At 39.5% G+C, this 20575-nt stretch overlaps 1 protein-coding gene across 1 annotated transcript; it reads left to right on the top strand.

The window, feature by feature from the left end:
- Positions 1 to 584: 584 nt before the first annotated feature.
- Positions 585 to 20246, top strand: PYD1 (pyrimidine 1). The gene is made up of 7 exons (XM_086432251.1): positions 585 to 1129; positions 2197 to 2460; positions 2576 to 2746; positions 17542 to 17654; positions 17743 to 17929; positions 18796 to 18905; positions 19895 to 20246. The coding sequence occupies exons 1-7, from the start codon at positions 854 to 856 to the stop codon at positions 20049 to 20051; spliced, it is 1278 nt and encodes a 425-aa protein (XP_086288377.1). The 5' UTR covers positions 585 to 853; the 3' UTR covers positions 20052 to 20246.
- The last annotated feature ends 329 nt before the right edge of the window (positions 20247 to 20575 follow it).

Below are 20575 nucleotides of genomic sequence, written 5' to 3'. Positions count from 1 at the left end.
AAGGGTATTTGATGAAAAGAGTCGTTTAGGTCATTAATTACATTAATTTGACTCATGAGTTTACAACTCTTGTCGACTCAATCCAATGAGTTGAGATTTATAACTAAGATTTCATATAGAGTCCAACTAGCCTTACTAAGTTAGTAAGGATTTTACCCTCACTAAGGGTCCTAGGCTTCAAACACGGATTTAGAGTGGCGGCACTTGCCCCCACAAGAGTTTTCAAATTCTATGGATTAATGTGCTATTGAAACAGATTTTAGCGTCGAATAAAGACATCTGTCATTATTGTTCCTACAAATTTTTTTTTTCACTCTTAGTTGCTTCCACAACTATTTTTTTCAGTCTTAATTGTCCATCACAAAATTTTTTCTACTCTTGATTACCCCAAATGAGCAAAATCCTGACTTCGCCCTTGCTGGGCTCACCTTGTGGCATCCAAACATATGATCCATTGCTTCAAGGTTGTAGAGTAAAAAATTTGATAGCGACATCTCTATCAAAATCTAGCTCTCCATTTAGTTCATCGGTTCTAATTCCCACGTCATCACTTTGTTATTTTTTCCAAAAGTCAGTCAGTCAGCATTTCAATTCCCACGCCAGCCTAAAAAGATTGAACATTTAAAAGAAGAAAATTCGCCGAAGAATAGGTTTTTAGAGATTTTTTCAATTTTCGCTAAATTCCATGCTTATCTTCCGATCTCTAACATAAATTATTAATTATTTATTAATAACTGATTATCAAACGAAGACAACTGTCGAATCTATCCTCCAAATCATCTCTCTTTCTGCACCAACAGAGATTCAACTTCAATTCTGATATTCTTCATCAATCTGAAACCCTAGATCTTTAATGGAGTCTCTAAGTTCAATTCAGTTCAATGGAGGAAACTCTTCTCTGTTTCCAATTTCAAAGCTTCGTGGATCGAATTTCAGCAAGAACAACATAAGTAGGGTTGGACTTAGGGTTCATGCTTCTGAGACGAAAGCAGAACCAGATCTTAGTGTTACTGTTAATGGATTGAAGATGCCAAATCCTTTTGTTATTGGTTCTGGACCTCCTGGCACTAATTACACTGTGATGAAGAGGGCTTTTGAAGAAGGTTGGGGTGGCGTGATCGCCAAAACTGTAAGTTTTTTCATTTTAAGATTATCTGATTGTGTTTCTTGATAGTTTGAGCCAGAAATGTGATCTGAATTTACTATTATTGATTAGATTTATTATCTTGATCTGTTGGATGATTTCGATTGATTAGTTAAAAAAGTGTTTGATTTTAGTTCCTCTGTTCTTTTGATCTAAGATAGTTTAAAAAAAAAAATCTGTTCGGACATTGTGGAATCGTACTTTTAAGTAATGTGGTTGAGTAGTGTTGGATTGATCTCTTCGTGCTTTTGGATTAATAAATCCCAAAGTCTGTTACATGTTTCATCACCATTCCTATGGTGGAATCGGTCTTTTATCGATTTATCTCTTCATGTTTTTGGATTGATAATTCCAAAAGTCGAATTTTGAGCTTTTTATAATCTTTTGTTCTTGCCTTTTCTTAAACAAATTAATAAATAGTTAAAGGGATGGAACTTTTTAATTTGAGATGCAAACTGTTTCATCTTTTGACTTACTTTTTAATAATATATGAACTTTGCATGCTTGATCACCATTCCCTTGCAAAGAAGTAGATATTTTTAAACCTTTTCATATGCCAGCATAGTCACAAAATTCTCTGAATTAACACCCCTGCCACCCCCACCCCCCCCCCCCCCCCCCCCCCCCCCCCCGCGTTAAATTCTCCGAAAGAAGGGATGAACCAATTAAATTGATGAATTAATCGGCGATTTACTGATTAATATTGAAACATGATAACATTTTTTCCATACACCCTCAAAATTTTATTTTCATTATTCAAATCTCAAGAACAAGATAGGATTTTTAGGGAGGTTGAAGATAATGGATTTTGGTAGGAAACCTAAAAGCATCATTTCTATATTCTTGAAAATTTTCCATTTTTTTTTTTTTTCAAAATTTCCCTGAATTTATACGAATTAACCGAATTGAGCCACTGCCAAATAATTGCCGAAACATAATTTTGTTACTTTGCATGCCAAAAAATATAATTTTTCTTCTTGTGATCAATCTTTCTTCTCTAATCATAAGGTTGTGAGCTTGAACTGTAAATTTTTTTTTTTTTTTGGGGTCAGGTATCATTGGATGCTGGTAAAGTTATAAATGTAACCCCTCGATATGCTCGGCTTCGAGCAGGAGCTAATGGCTCAGCCAAAGGACAAATTATTGGATGGGAAAATATCGAGCTCATCAGTGACCGACCTCTTGAAACTATGTTGAAAGAGTTCAAACAGTTAAAAAAGGAGTATCCAGATCGGATACTTATTGCTTCAATTATGGAGGAATATGACGAAGGTGCTTGGGGGGAACTTATTGAGCGAGTTGAGGAAACTGGAGTGGTAAGATTTCACATTTCTTATGATACTATAATTATCTAAGATTTTCGATGAATGAAGCTCCCTTTCCTTTCATCAAAAGCTAACATTTCATTATGATTTTGTTATTATTGTTAAGGACGCCATTGAAGTCAATTTCTCGTGTCCTCATGGCATGCCAGAGCGTAAAATGGGTGCCGCAGTTGGGCAAGACTGTGCATTATTGGAGGAGGTATGTGGATGGGTAAATGCAAAAGCCACCGTTCCTGTGTGGGCAAAGATGACACCAAACATCACGGACATTACACAGGTTGGCTTACTATTCCTCTATCTCTCTGTGACTTGCTTTTGTAGATCTTGTTTTGATGTTTTTATGTATAAAGGTAAAATTTTGACGACGTCAAAAATATCATTTCTTGAACTTGAATTGTATTTTTTTTCTAGACATCATTGCTGTTGGTAAAGTTATAAATGTAACCCTCAAATGCTGGCAAATCATTCTGAAACAACAAGAAATTTTGAATCATGTTTACAACTGACTTAGTTGACCTACTCACAAAGCCTTATCCATACCTTTCACATTTTGGCGACTTATCTATGGATATGACCTATGTGGGTAGAGGGGGACTGCAAGGCACAAACATTCTACTAAAGATGTTGAAGGGTCAAGAGAACAATTAGAGCACCACACTACAACCATGCAAGTGATGTTGTGCGTACAATGCAGGCATCCATTTCCTAGGCACAGTTACAGATATATGTCACCTCCTCGTCCTCTCTCAAAGAAATTAGTTTTGCCAGTTGAACACCCCATAAGGTTTTCCCCTTTTAAAAATCATTTTCCGATCTTTTTCCAATCAAACTCTCCAAACACCCTCTACCCAAATTCTTTGGAAAAAGAAACAATTTGGACTGCATACTAAATGCACCCTTTGGATCAAATGATGCCTTCACCCATGGTGGACAGCTAGTTATTGGTTGATATGTGTACCACGTCATGGATTTGAGTTTAGCAAGACTGATAGAACAATCTTGCAAATCTCATACTAGGCAACGGTTTTTTTTTTTGGAGGGGGGGGGGGGGGGGGGGAGGGGAATCCACACAATGAGATATGTTCCACAAATTGATCACATCTTGATATTCTTAATCTTTCAAACTCCATAACCTGAGGGGGCAAAGACACTCCAAATCAAGTCAGCAGACAATGTAACAGTCTTTCTTCGGTGAAATTGAATGAATCAATCATGCATGATGAAGGGTTTTCGAGCTGCAGTTTTGACGAAACATTTAGACTGTTTAGGGACTTTGATTTTTGTTGAAATTTGGAGAAGGAATTGGCTGAAAATGGGTAAAACATTTGGTATTTTCTGATTTTTATGGTATAAAATGTCAGAGAGAAAGAAGAAAAAAACAAAATTGATCAAAATTGATAGAGGATGATGGGATAGTCGAAGGAAAGAACTAGCTTGAATATGTACATGAGATTCATACAAATTGGATAGATGTCCTGGGAATCACTCGAACAGGTAGGTTGGAATCACTCAACAACCATGAAGGAAATCACTTAGGGTATGTTTGATTGCACATGGAAAATAGGGTGGAAAATCAATTTCCATGGAAAATGACATTTTTCAAGTGTTTGATTGCACATGGAAATGGAAATTCATTTTCCACCCCATTCAAAAAGTCCACTAAATCATGGATTTCACTTTCCCACCCATATGGGTGGGAAAATGAAATCCACACATATTTTCCATCCTCAATTCTTCCCTACCACCATCATTACCACTACCACCACCACCACCACCACCATTACACTTACCTCGCCGTCGTCACCATCGCCGTCCCCGTCGGCTCCGTCTCCGACCACCTTCTCTCTCTTCTTCTTTTTCTTCTTCTCCTTCTCCATCCCTCACCTCCTCCGCCACCACCACCACCACGTTCTCCCCCCCATCTTCCTCACTTACCTCCATCGCCGCCATCGTCGCCGCCTTCACTGTCGCCGTCGCTGCCTCCACCGTCGACGTAGCCGCCACCGCCGTCGCCGCCGTCGCCGCAGCCACCGTCGCCACATCCATCACCCTCCCTCTTCCTCGCCATCTTCTTCTTCCTCTCCCCCTCCTCTCATCTTCTTCCTCATTCTCCTCTTCTTTTTTCTCATATTTTTTCCATGATTTTATCCAAGTGAAATCAAACAATGGAATTTGATTTTCCAACCCTACCTATTTTCCACAACTAATTTTCCATGGATTTCAAATTCCATGGAAAGTGACTTTCCATGCAATCAAACATACCCTTAAAGTTCTCTGGAGAAATCACTTTACTTCGAAAATGCTTCACACACAAGGTGATTGCACAAGAGAGAATTCTCAATTCAAATTCTATGTATATACTAGTGTTCGCCCGTGCCAACGTGTCACGGCCGTATTCTTTTGAAGTGAGGTCGTGCGGCGCAAGGGGTGCTAATCCACAAGCAAGCCTGTAAAAATGATCGTAGACCACAAACGTAGCTAGCAAACAAGTAAACAAGGCAACACAAGGCAAAGCCCGAAGGCAACTTTGTTGATATAATATGATTACATGAGGTAACGCGTTACAAAAGCATAAAGGTGCGTTACAAGCAATAGATTTCCTTCCCTTTTAACTTCATATTCTTCAATACCAAGATCGAACAACATTGAAAATGATGATCATGCTTCATTTCCGGGTGGATGGCTTGATGACTCAATAATTTTGGTATGGTCTTTGATATGAGAAGATTGAGGATCTTGGATTGCATTAATCAACTATCCTAATCCCTCTCTTAGTTATAGACTTTCCTTGGTCTTTAACATTTTAGAAAGTTCCTCCTTTAATTAGGATTCTAGCTCCATTGCATTTATCTTAGGGTTCTTTCTATATTGGGAATGGTTGTGAGACTTTGTAAGTCTTTTTCTATTTTAGATAACTGATTTACCGCTTCAAATCTTCTAACATATCTAGCAGAGACTTGTTAGGATTTTCCTTGATTTCTATAACGAATATATGTTTTACACAAACCATCTTAGACTTCTGGGTCTTTGGAAGTATCAAGCATCCCCTATCTCATGTATGGTTGGGATATAATTATCTTTGACCCTAGAACTACCAATCTAATTTAGGAAATCGGTCTGGCTAAGGGTTTGGAAATCTTCCCAATGAAGGTAATTGCTTCTAGAGTCTACAATAATCTTAGGGTGGAGTAGTTTCTGTTTTGGAGTCTACCTCTTCATAGGCAGTGTAGAGGGATAAGGATGTGACCTATGGATTGGTTCAAAAGATAGGAACATGGTCAAGGGTCGACGCAGTGCACAATAGTTCTAACCCTGATCTATGTAACAGGAAGGCCTAGCCAACTGCATAGGTTGGTGGACCCATCTTGGGTTAGACTGTGGTTGATTTGTTGGCAAGTATACAACCCTATGATGCTTGTGTCATGCCTTGGTACACTATTAGTGACACATGAATAGATCTCGGGCATAGTTATTTTATATAACTTGTAGAATAAAACTTTTGATGAAGATGATATAGAAGAATTGTCAAGTCCCAAATGAGGGCTTGGCAGAGTATTTATAATAATTAGAGTGAATGGACATAAATGCCCTTATGGGAAAAAACTAGAAACATAACAAAAAGACATAAAACTAAATATAATATATTCTAATACTCCCCCTCAAGTTGGTGCAAATATATCAACTAAGTCTAGCTTGACAAGATGAGAATTGGTAACAGAAAGACCAACATACTTCGTAAGCATGTCGGCAAGCTGATCTGAAGAAGATACAAATACTATCTGAAGAGTACCAGATCAAACTTTTCCTTGAGAAAGTGAGCATCAATATAATACCAGACTTGTTGTCGCAAAACAGTGTGGTGGAATCAGAAATGGGAAATCCTAGCTCTGTCAGCAAAAATCGAAGTCAAATAAGCTTACATGTGCCAAGGGCCATAGCTAGATACTTAGCTTCAGCAGAAGAAAGAGATATCACACTTTATTTCTTACTTTTCCACGAGATCAGATTATTACCATGAAAAGTACAAAAATCAGAGGTAAATCTCCTATCCGTAATAGAACAAATATAATTAGCATCAGTGAAGCAAGACAAATGAGGTTGAGCAGTGGATGAATAAAAAAGGCCAAGACCTGGACGCGACTTCAAATAACGAAGAATACGATGAACAACATCTAGGTGAGAAGTACACGGAGCATGCATGAATTGACTGACCATACTAACCACAAAAGTCAAATCTGGTCTAGTTTTTGTTAGATAAATCAAGTGGCTTACGAGTCTCTGATAAGAAGAGGGATCATATAATAGCTCACAAGGTTCGACATGAAGAAGGTGATTCTATTCATAGGAGAGGAAACTAGACGACACTAAACATACCGGTGTCCTAAAGAAGATCCAATGTGTATTTGCACTAGGATAGCGAAATACTACGATCGGAGCGCGCTACTTCTATCCCTAAGAAGTACTTAAGAGGACCCAAGTCCTTAACCTCAAAGCACGGTCCAATATCAATTTTACCCTGTCAATCCACCGGGCATCATCTCTAGTGAGGATAATATCATCCACATAAACCAAAACAATAACACAACGACCATCCAAACCTCGACGAACAAAGCATATTTGATCTGAATGGCATCTAGAAAAATCCATAGATAAAATGACCTCATAAAAACACTGAAACCAGGCTCGTGAAGACTGTTTCAGGCCATGCAGAGATTTGAGGAGACGACATACCTTCCCAAAATACTCCCCCTAAAGACGAAACCCATGAGAGGGGTCCATATAGATAACCTCAGTCAGATCATCATTTAGAAAAGACATTCTTCATATCGAGTTAGTGAAGAGGCCATGAGCAACATGTAGCTAAAGAGATTAAGAGGCGAACAATAGAAATTTTAGCTACAAGAGAAAATGTATTACCAAAATTCTTTCCTAGAGTTTGCGTAAATCCCTTAGGCGGGCCTTGTATCGATCAACAGTGTCTTTCGCGAGATACTTGATTGTGAAATCTCATTTACTACCAATAGTCCGCTCTCCAAAGGGAAGGGGAACAAGCTCCTGGGATGATTCTTCTGCAAAACATCCATCTCAGCAGTCCACCTGAGGATTTCGTAAAGCTTCTGAAACAGATTGGGAAACTCAAATAGAGGCAATGGCAGAAAAATGGGCCTGATAAGGAGAGATTCCCTGATAGGAAACAAATTAGGCACTAGGATGATTAGTAACACACCTCCACTTACTTTTTCGAAGTGTAATAGGTAAGTGAGAGTCAGAAACAGAAGGGATAAGAGTAGGGGTAGGTGAGATTATACCTGAGTCCAAGGAGGAGGTTTACAAGGGTGAAGAAAGGTAAGGGTGGCGAGAGTAAACCTGAAGCGTTGGCGAAGATGGAGAGAAGACCGGAGAAGGCAACACTATAGGAGGAGCAGAAGAAAAGTCATGCAAAGAAGATGTGGCACGAAAGTGATGGGGACATTAAATCTTGAAGATTAGATTTTAGTTCTTATTTAGATTTATGTTTTAGGGCTTTAATTTATGTTTTTTGTCTTATTTTGATGTTTTATTGGCTCATAGTCTTAGTATAATATTTAACGGCAGTTTAATAATTTTAATTTGTCTTTTATTTAGGTTTATTAGGGTTTGAAAATTAGGAGAGAGAAAGTTACGAAAATAAGGTTATTTATTTGGAATTTTAGTTTGACTAGGATTCTTGATTTATTTTCTTTATAAAGGTTGTATCAGTTCTTTTTTTTTAATAATGAAAAATGAAGATTTTGATGAATAAATAATGAGTTTCTTTGATGGAATGAAGTGAGTCTCCACCATTCTTAGTGTGATTCCAAGGTTTTATCTTTCTATCCCTTCTCTTTTTTCTTCTAATCTTTATTTATTTTTATTCTTTTGTTTTTCTTGATTTTTTTTAGTTCTTGTTCTTGATTTTATTAATTCTTGAAAGTTACAAACCTTGACCCTTAATCATTTTCTTACCTTACAAACCTTTAACCATTTTCATTGGGATTGTGCTCATATCTACAATCATTGTTTTCATTTTACCTTTGGTGTTTATCCTATCCTAACCCAAATCGTAAACTCAATCTCAAATCCTTAATCCTTACCCAAAATCCTAAATCAAATTTCCTAAAATCCCTCTATTTTCTTATCTCCCCTCACCGTCCTGCATCAGAAAGTAGGGAACATTTAAAAAAAAAATGACATCCATAGAATGTATGACAAAATGAGAAACAAGATCATAATATCAATACCCCTTTGACATAGATGGGTAGCCCAAGAAAACACATTGAATGACTTTGTCATCTAATTTCATGCAATGAGGGGTACGGTCCTGAACAAAGCAAGTGTATCCCAAAACTCTAGGTATAATTGGAAATGAGATGCTATCAGGGCAAAGAACATGAAGAGGCACCTGTCCCCCTAAAATGTGACTCGGAACACAGTTAATAAAAAAAGTCATAGTGAGGACCGACATGTTCTTATATAACTTAGGAACATGCATCTCTCGAAGAAGGCAACGAACAATGTTTATAAGATAGCGATTCTTGTGTTCTGCCATCCCATTCTGTTTAGGAGTGTAGGGAGAGGTCAATTGGTGGAGCATACCATGCTCATAAAGGTAAGAGCAAATCCTATAAGAAATATATTCACCTCCATTATTAGACCGAAGGGCTTTAATAGTGATGTTGTATTAGGTTTGAATCATTTTAAGAAAGTTACTAAAAATAAGAAGCACTTCAGACCGAGATCATATCAAATAGACCGAAGTACAACGGGAATAGTCATCAATAAATGTAACCTAATACCGATAACTAGTAAAAGCAGTAATAGGAAAAGGCCCCTATACATTTTTTATTATCATTAAAGATAAATTTATTAAGAAAAAAACAAGGGGGGACGAGATGACCCGCCCAAAACAAAGGGAAAAAGGAGACAAGGAAAGCAAAGCACTATAAAACAACTCAGCACACCCAATAGATACTCTCACGACAAAGAGCACACCCTATCTCATCGCACAACAAAATCTTCAAAGAAGATCCCCTTGAACTCCTTATAAAGTTTGCACCAAGAAAACATAAACTCTAAAATCAAAAGAACAAGGCCTTCCAACATGGAGATTTTCCCTTCAAAAATGCATTGATTGCGAACTTTCCAGTTGTCTCGTCGAGTACTCCAAAAAGAATAAGGTATCATCTGCAAACTGAAGGTGCGAGATCGTGTGACCACCCGCGCCAGTAGTAAAACATGTAAGCTCCCCCTCGACCACTGTCATAGATAGCATTCCTTCCCAAGGCTTCCATAACTATCACAAACAGGAAAGGCGACAACAGATCTCTTTGTCGAAGGCCCTTAGAACTTCTAAAGTAGCCTGTTGGAACTCCATTGATCAAAATCGAAAATGTAGCAGTGGAGATGCATTTCATGACCCAACGAACCCACCATTCCCCAAACCCCATCCTCCTCAAAAGGTACTTCACCAGATTCCAATTCACTTGGTCGTAAGCTTTCTCAGGATCAACTTTGCAAACAAGCCCCGGAGTATTTGCTTTCCTACGCGAGTCAATGCATTCATTCGCTATAAGCACCCCGTCCAGAATTTGTTTTCTTGATACAAAAGCCCTTTGAGTTGGGCCAATGATAGAACTTAGCACAGTCTTGAACCTAGATGCCAAGACCTTAGAGATGATTTTATAATCTGAACCCACCAGACTGATTGGTCTAAGGTCTGTAATGTCTTCTGTACTGGACACTAGGGATCAAAGCCAAGAAAGTATAGTTAGAACCCAGATCTAAGAAACCTTCCTTATAAAAGTCCTTGATAGTTGCCATCAGATCATTTCTCACAGTCCCCCAACAAGCTTTGAAGAAGCCTAGAGAGAAACCATCCGGTCCTGGAGCCTTATCACTGGCCAATCCACTCACCACTCCCCAAACTTCTTTTGTCTTGAACGGTTTTTCAAGCCAGCTCCTTTGATCTAGAGTGATGCTGTCAAAATGTAAAGAATCTAGCGTGGGCCTGACTACATGTTCCTCTGTATACAGATTTTGATAGAACTGTACCACCCCCTCACACACTTCATCCTCACCCACTTTCCATGTATCATCGATTTTGAGTTTTGAAATGAAATTGACCCGATTGATAAAATTCACCATATGGTGAAAAAAAGATGTGTTTTTATCTCCCTCCTTAAGCCAACGGACTCTCGACTTTTGTTTCCAACAAATTTCCTCCATTGTGGAGTCTTTGGAATTCTACTTTGAGGTTCACCCGTCGAGATATCTCTTCAACTCCTAGGAAACCTCTTTCCTCTTTACTCTCAAGCTCTTGTAACTTCTCTAACATTGCGTTTTTCCTTTCTTTCACAGACCTAAATGATTCCTTATTTCATATTTTCAACTTTTCTTTGATAGCCTTCAGTTTTAGCCTCAACACAGCCCCTGGCTTTCCTTCAAACAATAACTCATTCCACCAGATTTGAACCATCTCCCCAAACCCTGGATGCTCTAACCACATGTTTTTAAATCTAAAAGGCGTAGGCCGATTCCTCGGTGCTCCGGCCACCAAAGGAATATGAGAATGATCAGATGCAGGATTCGGCCACTTTTCCTGAATAATCCTTCCAAATTGTTCTTCCCACTCTACCGAAAGGAGAAACCGATCTAATCTAATACGATTCGAATGCTCCTGATTGTTTGACCAAGTGAATCTTCTCCCACATAGCGCAAGATCAATCAACTCATTTCGATCAACAAATTCCGAGAACCTACGCATTTTTGGGTTGATTCTCGATCCCCTCCTCTTTCCGAATGAAAATCGGATAACATTAAAGTCACCCCCCAACACCCATGGTTTATCCCAATGCCCCTTAATATCATCTAACTCTGCCTAGAAATGCCTCCGCTCTCTCTCTAACGTCTGACAGTAAATCCCTAAAAAGACCCAGGTAAAATCCTTTTCGATCAACGTGCATAAGATTGAGGCTGAAAATGCCTCGATAAGCTCCTCTTCCACCACCATTGACTTCCTATTCCACAATAGAATGATACCACCCGAAGCTCCCCATGCAGGAAGCACGCACCACCCCACTGACCGAATCCCCCAAATTTCCCGAATCAAACTACCGTCCACTTTATCTAACTTGGATTCTTGCAAGGCCACAATATGAGGCTTTTGTTGATAAAGGATGGCTTTAATAGCTGCTCTTTCGTAGCCGCGTTCAACCTGCATAAGATTGAGGCTGAAAATACCTCGATAAGCTCCTCTTCCACCACCACTGACTTCCTATTCCACAATAGAATGATACCACCCGAGGCCCCCCATATAGGAAGCACGCACCACGCCATTGACCGAATCCCCCAAATTTCCCGAATCAAACTACCATCCACTTTATCTAACTTGGATTCTTGCAAGGCCACAATGTGAGGCTTTTGTTGATAAAGGACGGCTTTGATAGCTGCTCTTTTCGTAACCGCGTTCAACCCCCTAACATTCCAAGAGAGAATTCTAATCGACATTTAAACCAGCTAAGCGCCTTCCGGCCCTCTTCCCATTTGAAGCTGCTAACGTAAAATCCTCCACAGATCTCTTCAATTGAATAATTTCCTTCTTCAGTCTTTTATTCTTCTCCTTGACCATATTACTACAACCCAGAAACTGTCTCGAAATCTTTAACCTTGAGAATTCATGCTGGAAACGATCTCTAGGCGACATCTCCACACCCCCATGATCTGAGGGGACCCTCTCCGAAAGCGGCCACTACCCCACCACCTTTTGCATGCAAAACTCAACTCCCGTACTAGTTTTTAGGGCCACATTAACCAATAGTTGAGACATTTTACCTTCGTTTCTGACTGACATTCCCACTTTCAAACCAGATTCCAGCATATTAGCTAATATCTGTTTTGTCAGAATCCTGAAGTTAGTTTGGTATTCTTTACTGCCCATCCCCAATCTATTTAACGAGATTGGCTTTGTAGTATTTGCAGAGAAACTCCATTTTCTTTGCTAAAACCATGAATAATCCATAACGTTATCAGCCTCCGTTAAGTATCCTTTATCCCCAGCCGCCATTAAGAATCTTATATCCCCTCTAAATTGGTTGTCTTGCCTCGTATCTTGCTGGTCAGCTACAATTTTGTTTCTTTTTTTTATTATTAGTCTACTCGTCACTCGCAGTGTCCCGTTAATGCCACCCAACTATGCCAGAGAAATGCACATCCCTGGAACCCACGAGTCTCCCGTATCCGCCAAGAACTTGAAAAGGAAAAGCCCCTCTCTCCCTATCCCTAAACCCCATCTCCCATCCTCTACTCTGCCTTTGCTATGCCCATACTAAAAGTAAGAGGAGGGAAGAACACGTCGGACTAGCCACCCTATGTCGATCTTTGAACATGTGCCCTTCCAGGAAACCCTCTTTAACTGCTGAAGCAGAGCAGACTTCCCATTGAACCTTCCTTCCCAAAGTTTCGTCGACTTTTGCAACATGCCCAATCTCACTTGACTCCTTCCCAAATTTTCCTTGCTCCTTCCTTGTTGGACATAAACGTTTTTCAGCTTTAGACCCCATCCAGATCTCAGTCGATTTACCACTGTGCTGTAAGCTCTCGATCGTCTTGCCTTTCTCCGTCTCCATTGATGTAGAGGGAACATGCTTCAGAACTTCAATTGAGGTTTTTCTACTGTTAGACTTTCTTATAAGGTCTAAATACCGACTTAAGATGATTCGGGCCTTCTTAATCTTTAGCCCAACCTCCTTAGTTAAACCCACTAGGCCCAAACCAAACCTATCCATGAGCTTGCCAAACCTAGGCGGGCCTGGGTCCTCGGCTACTGGACTCTTACCCAGCGGGACGACATCGCCCAACCCACCATCAACCTCAAACTGGGTCGCGCTATTAGTAGGCCCTTCGTCAGCAAAATGGGTCTCGTCGCCCAGCTTAACATCAAACAAGTCATTATGTTTGGGCCCCTCTACATAATGGACCCCTGAGGTCAAATGCCCCAGCCTTATTAACTTGGGCTCTTTGCTTTCCAACGCTCCACTCATACGGAGCCATTTCTTATACCTCAAATTCCTCGTAGCTTTAATCATCAACTCTGTCATGCGTGTCTGAACCTGCACCGAACGACATGATTTCAAGCATTTAAAGCACTTGCTACCTGTACCACTGCAAGACGGTAGCTTAGCTATCAAGGAATACAGTTGCTTCCTTCGCACGCAACCTCCCCCTGGGTTTGCTACACACCGAACCGAAAAGATATTGGCAGGTATCTCTTCTTGGTTCACCATGTTTGCCGACTGAAACTAGTCCTCCTCCATCCTTTCCGGCAACTGAACCCAGGCCTCCTCCACTTGGGTTCCTGTATCGACTGACATGATAGCCCCATTAACTGTGACCCTCTCCACCTCCTTTGAAACTTCTGAGCTCTTGACTCCTGCGTCTTCCACCTCGATACCTAACAAGTACCTGAATCCATCAACCCATAAATTGAGGCCTCAAGGCAACTTCCATGGAGAGTAACCGACTCTCTGCCGCGCACTATCCAACCTTGCGCGACGAAAAGTATTTGATTCCACCTCCAGCAGCCCACCCAGTTGAGCGCCGATTCTCCTAAATGCAAGATTCCCCCACAGATGGAAAGGTATTCCCTTGATCCGAACCCATGATCCCCCATTCTTCCAATCTGGCTTCAAAATATTGCAGTCCACAAACCATTGACGTAATTCAAAAGACGTGTCTCCCACCATGACCCTTCTCTTGGAGTTAATTTTCGCAAACTCGGATTTGTCTCCCAGCATCAAGATATAAGTAGAAAGCTCCCAAAAAAGTAATTTAATCTTCGATGGCTGAGCTACCGCTTGTTTAATGTTTGATAAGAAACCCTCCCAATCAGCCTCCATAGAATTTGCCTTACAAATGAAGGCCCATCAACATTTACCAAAGGCTTTCCCCCAGATAGGACCTTGCTTGCCTTCAAAACTGGGTCCCATCTCCACACCTGGAGCACACTTCTTAAACTCGGCAGTATGAGGCCTCTGAACAACTTCGGCCCACGATCTAACTGACCCATTCTCCACCATCGATGCCTTCATTTTCTCATCAAGTTTTAGTAGCATCTTTAGAGAGAGGCTCACTTCTCCCCAACCATTGCCTCCTAGACCTTTCGGGAAGACGATTGCTTTTGTTCTGACTATATCCGTGAACTGTTGGAGTTTCAAGAACCTGCCATAGAAGTTTTGCCCGCCCTGTATAATGAAGATTCTACCTTCTTTGGAGAACTTTGCCCTGAATGTTTTCGACGTATTCCTCGCTAGCTCCAGTTGATTGGATACCCATATTGCTTCCTCCTCCTTCAACTGGATAACCAATGCAAACCTTCTACCTTTCTCCTTCACTTCGACTTCTCTACTATTGTGGCACCACACCTTTTTTATCTCGAAAACCTTTCGTTCCACCTTAATCTTGCTGCTCCGACCAAACTTCACCATCTTACAAAATGCATTGTTTTTTTACTTTTAATAAAGATTATTTTACCCTTTTTAATGGTTGAGAATGGGGGGGTCACCAAAATTGCATTAAGAGTTGAGAATGGGGGAATCACCAAAGTGAAGTTATTTCACGCTAATGTTGCAGATCCTAGAATAATATCATCATTTCAAAGCCATATCCAAAATTCTAGAGTCAATTGAATGAATCTTCTTCCTCCATTCATTTCCACTAAAGCCATGTCTTGTATTCAATTAAGTGTCTTAAAAGTCTACTCTCACAATCTTCCCTCCATACATTAGAATGGACTAAATCAAACATAGTATTAAACCGATGCATGCGAGGGATATATGAAGTACGTGTATGTTTGGAAAGCTCACACATAGAACATTGAAACGTATGCCCATTATAAGAATTTTTTAAAACAGGAAATAAAGAACACAAGTATTGAAAATTAGTATGTCCTAAGTGAGCATGCCACAGATCTAAAGACTAAGAAGAAAAAGTATGACTCTCAGAGGAGGGTAGTACAGAGGCCGAAGCAACAGTATGCGGAGATCCAAATAGGTACAACTCATCCCTCTCATACTCTTTACCAAAATTCCTCCTTGAAGTTAGGTCTTAAAAAGTACAGTGCGTAGGAAAAAAGGTCAGTGAGCAATTTAAAGATTTGATAATTCTACTCACAAACAAAAGATTAAGAGATAGGTGGGAAACATGAAGCATAGAGTCGAGAAATACCAGATGATAAAGGGATGGTACCCTTGCTATATATAGGTGTAAGAGATCCATCTACAAGGTGAATCTCCCTATGAGTATCAGGAAAAATAGATGGAGTAAAATGGTTAGACTCATCGGTCATGTGATTAGAGGCACCAGAATCAATAACCCATGTCAAGGGAGCTGGACCAGACTGGGTGACATGAAATATAGAAGGTATACCTGGAGGTGTGGTAATGGATGCCACAATCGAAGATGAGCGAGTATGAGGACGGATCTGATCACAAACAATAGTGGCAATCTAGGTTTGAAGATGTTGTAAATCGACAATGCTGGGAGAAACAATGGTGGGAAAAAGTGAAGAATCTTCAGTAGCAGTACAGGGAGATGAATATCCCAACGAATGAGTAGCAGTAAATCTCAACAAATGAGGATAGAGCGGAAAGCATCGGACCTTCTCATGGCCGGTCTTCCTATAATGATTGCAAATAAGACTACTCCCTCAACCACAACTACGGCCCCTTCGGCCACGACAAGTATTAACGTACCCAAAAGCCATCCAAATTTGTCTCTACTTCCCAAATAGAGTCTCACAAACCATGACCAAGACTGATGTGATGTCATAATTCTCAATAGAAAATGGATAATCAAATGTAGGAAGACCAATAATCAAATGTAGGAAGAATGTATGGTCAAATTAACACACTTAGGGTGCAAAGAGGAGAACACAAGTAGAAAAACAGCTGAGGCATAAAAGACAAAGCTTTGGCTTGAAAGGAGGTCTTCTATGATCACCGAAGAGGCTAAAAAATCAGCACACTTGCAAAAAACACAGCAGATCAATCCAGCAACACAGCTGTGTTGCAAGACAGCATAGAAAAATAGCCAGCAGCCTAGTTGCACAGTCCAGCTTAGTTGCACAGACCAGAAAACAGCAAGGGTGGGGGCAGCCTAGTCGCACAACCCAGAAAACAGCAAGGGTGGGGGGCTGCCTAGTCGCACAGCCCAGCCCTATCTAACAGAAGAGAAAAAACATCAAGGGAGGGGGCAGCTATGTCGCACAGCCCAGCAAGCATCCAACAACCCTATTGTAGCAGTTGCATGACATCCATGTCGCAGCCCAGCAACAAACCCTTATCACAATAGTCGCCTAACAACATTGAACACAGCCTACAGTGCAGGCTTATCGCAAAAACAGCCCTATCGCAGCATGTGACTAGGACACCTTGGGCCAAAAAGAAATAAAAAAGAAGAAACCCCTGAAGGGGAAACCCTCAAACAAACCTGCTGCTAGGTTTGTTTGGTTCCAAGATCAAATGAAACGTTTGGAGAAGAAGGGAGTAGGGTGGCAACGGCAGTGATGCTTCAAGGGGCCAAAACCAAAGAGAAAAAGAAGCCCAAGGGGAGCTGTCGATGGGTCCTCTAGGTCTCTAATACCAAGAAGAATTGTCAAGTCCCAACGAGGACTTGGCAGAGTATTTATAATAATCAAAGTGAATGGACATAAATGCTCTTACAGGGAAAAACTAGAAACATAACAAAAAGACATAAGACTAAACATAATATATTCCAATAGATATTATGAACTCATACTTTACCTCTAATTTTTCCATAACTTGTCCAAATCACTTATCAAATCGTGTAATCTTGATCTTTTTGGTAGTTTCTATTAGATTTTCCATGAATACTGAGTGTTGCAATTATATGATCCTTATCTTTTCATGTCCTTCGCCTAAGAACTTCTATATGAACAAATACTTTCACTAATTTTTTTAACACTGTCATGTTATACTGTTATTTGGTTGCAATTCTCTCTATCATATCCTGTTCTGTTGTTGTTGTTGTTATATATAGCCAGCTAGGGTGGCTTTGAGATCTGGATGTGAGGGGGTTTCTGCAATTAACACAATCATGAGTGTCATGGGAATCAATCTCAGTACTTTACGTCCAGAGCCTTGTGTTGAGGGGTTAGCCATTCTTACCGTGATCAATGTTACAATATTCCCTGACATGTCTTAATTCCCAGAATTTCTGATTATTTTCCTTTGTGTTAAGGTACTCCACTCCCGGAGGCTATTCTTGCAAGGCAGTCCACCCTATTGCACTTGGAAAAGTGATGAGTATTGCACAAATGATGAAATCGGAATTTGGTGATAAGGATTATTCACTTTCTGGTATTGGAGGAGTTGAGACTGGTGATGACGCTGCGGAATTTATTCTCCTTGGTGCAAATACTGTTCAGGTTAGAACACGATTGGGATCTTTTGTTTGCTAGCTTAAATAAACTTATACTTTAATTCATCTGATTTACCTACAACTCTCTCTGTTCTATGGTTTTTAAAAGAGCATCTGTTTATTCTTGAAATTTTGTTATATGTGGTATGGTAAAATAATTGACCTTTTTACGGAAAAAAAAAAAAAATGCAGAAATGTGATGCTCCACGTCAATGGAATCTTCAGATTCTGAGGTTCTTGGACGTGATCCAATAGAGAAATTAGTTTCGTCAACATGAAAATAGATGGTTAAGATTTCATCAACACGAAAATAGAGCAATTAGGTTCTTGGGCAAGATCCTACAAAAAATGAATTATTAGTTCATTAAATTCCTTCTCCTAACACAATAAATAATACTAGCAGAGAAGAATGTAGAAGACTTTCTTTTAATGTTCTTGTCACACCAAATGAAGTTTTTTTTTTTTTTTTTTCTGTAAGTATTGGGTGGTAGCAGACAGAAATTTCATGTCTATTACAAGGGAAACTCTGTCCTTTAACTTTCAGATGCACACCAGCTACTGATAGGTGACTCTTAACTTCCTAGTATATGAAGTTCTTCACAAACTTCAAACATATATTTTTACTCTTAGGCGGCAACATTTGTGTTCTTAATATTTATCCATTGGAGGAATTACTTTTGGTTTTGACACCCATGTTATTCCTTTTGAAACTTGGATTAACTGTAACAGCTAATGAGCACCATTGCAGGCATTTTTATGTAATTTCAACTTTTTTTTTAAATCTGCAATGCTACCTTCGCTGATCTATTTGTTATCTTTCTTTTTTTTCTCTTATGCAACTTATATTGCTTCATGGGCTTTCATTTTATATAGGTTTGCACTGGTGTAATGATGCACGGGTATGGCCTTGTGAAGAAACTTAACGCTGACCTGAAGGATTTCATGAGAAAGCACAATTTTTCTTCAATAGAAGATTTCAGAGGGTATGCATTACCAGAGTAAAATCTTACTAACTTAGTGATATTTCAAGTTTTACTAAGGGTCGTTTTGCTCAAATGGATTACCACATTGGCAATCCAACACCACACTCTTCTAGATTTCTTGGAAAAACTTAGATCCAAAAAAAATTGGGCTTCATCCAAGGTTTTGAAAATGGACGGTACCGAACTTCCACAGAAATCCCAGATTTAAAATTAAAATTCAGTGGTGAATTTTTTTTTTTCAAAGTTCATAGAATTTCGTTCTCTACAACCCTGCGGGGGATTGGATCATGTTTTTGAATGCCACAAGGTGAGGTCAACAACCTTTAGTAAGAGTTGAAATCTTACTAAGTTAGTAAGGCTAGTCGGACTCTTAAATCTTTTGTAATTCCGCAACTATAAGCAAATGGGTACTTGTACATCAGTATGGGAGGCTTAGAAAGAGTGCAACCTTCCTGCATAGTCAGCTGTACTCTAGGGCCCACCATGAGATGGGACCTACAAGTTAGATTTTCAAAACAAAAGATTGACTCAAGGGATGACCATGACCATTCTATTGAAAATACTATGTACAATAAATTTTGAATGCTTATATTACTACACCAACTTTATTTTTTGTAATGCACCAAACAATTAAATTAGTTATGGAGTTTAGAGTGCCGATAACCATTATATTTTTAAATTATGGCACCCACTTTCCGAAGAAGCTCTTTGAGTTGGATTTCAACTCAGGCGAGCATAGCTCTTCGAGCTGTAAAGGGGCAGGTTATTAGAGAGAGTGATGACGGGAGAAATAGAAGTTTGGCCTATTTCTTGTGTGTACCAATTGAAGTATTTTGAAATGATTATATATAATTTCATTGATTGGTGTGTTGTAAAAAAAATTGGTGTGGCAATGTAATCTCTTTAAAATTACCTTCCTTCCATCATCGTGCATCATCTTATGGTTAACAGGTTGCAGATTCTAACATTGTGGTTTTGGCCTTTTTCAGGGTTTCTCTTCCATATTTCACAACGCATACCGATTTAGTTCAGAGACAACAAGAAGCTATTCGACAAAGGAAAGCTATCAAACAAGGATTGCAGTCCGACAAAGATTGGACTGGCGACGGCTTCGTGAAAGAAACCGAAAGCATGGTGTCCAACTGAAATATGTTAGATCAGTAAGCCTTTTCCCTTTTATGTCTGAAAATAAGCACATCTTTGAACTCTCATCCTCTTCCAGAATACCTAAACTTAGGAACTTTGGTTTGCTTATCAGTTTAGGTTTGGAACCTAAATTATGTAAGAACAACTTGGTAATTTTAAGGTACAAAAATGTTTTTAGTTGTTTTCATCCAAAAACTGATCAGATAATGGTTGGATGTTTATATCTTGGAACATCTAAGCAGTCTCGAGCTGTTTCTTCCATGTCGGAGATCATTGAAATATGCTAGAGTACTATTTCCACGGAAAATACCATTTATGGGTATTTGAATCGAGATTCCTAACTGGGTATTAATTCTCTCTTCCTTGATTAGGTTAGAATTTTCGTTGATAGAACTACGTTATTAGTTCTTCATTCTTCCCATTCATCGTACTGAAATCAGGATGTTCTTTATGTACAGAGAAATGATCCTCTCACTAGATAGACAATAAGACAAGACAAGACAAGACGATCTTTAGATTTAGAG

This window comes from Akebia trifoliata, chromosome 2 (assembly GCF_017979445.1).
Source record: "Akebia trifoliata isolate Shusen 1 chromosome 2, ASM1797944v1, whole genome shotgun sequence".
NCBI lineage: Eukaryota > Viridiplantae > Streptophyta > Magnoliopsida > Ranunculales > Lardizabalaceae > Akebia > Akebia trifoliata.
This window is presented reverse-complemented; position numbering and strand designations above follow the sequence as displayed.

Bases quoted from the DNA above. Each gene is read 5' to 3' on its own strand.
- PYD1 (XM_086432251.1), top strand. From the start codon at position 854: ATGGAGTCTCTAAGTTCAATTCAGTTCAATGGAGGAAACTCTTCTCTG. The intron at 1,130-2,196 runs GTAAGTTTTTTC...TTTTGGGGTCAG, and splicing joins GTGGCGTGATCGCCAAAACT to GTATCATTGGATGCTGGTAA. The intron at 2,747-17,541 runs GTTGGCTTACTA...TGTTATATATAG, and splicing joins ACATCACGGACATTACACAG to CCAGCTAGGGTGGCTTTGAG.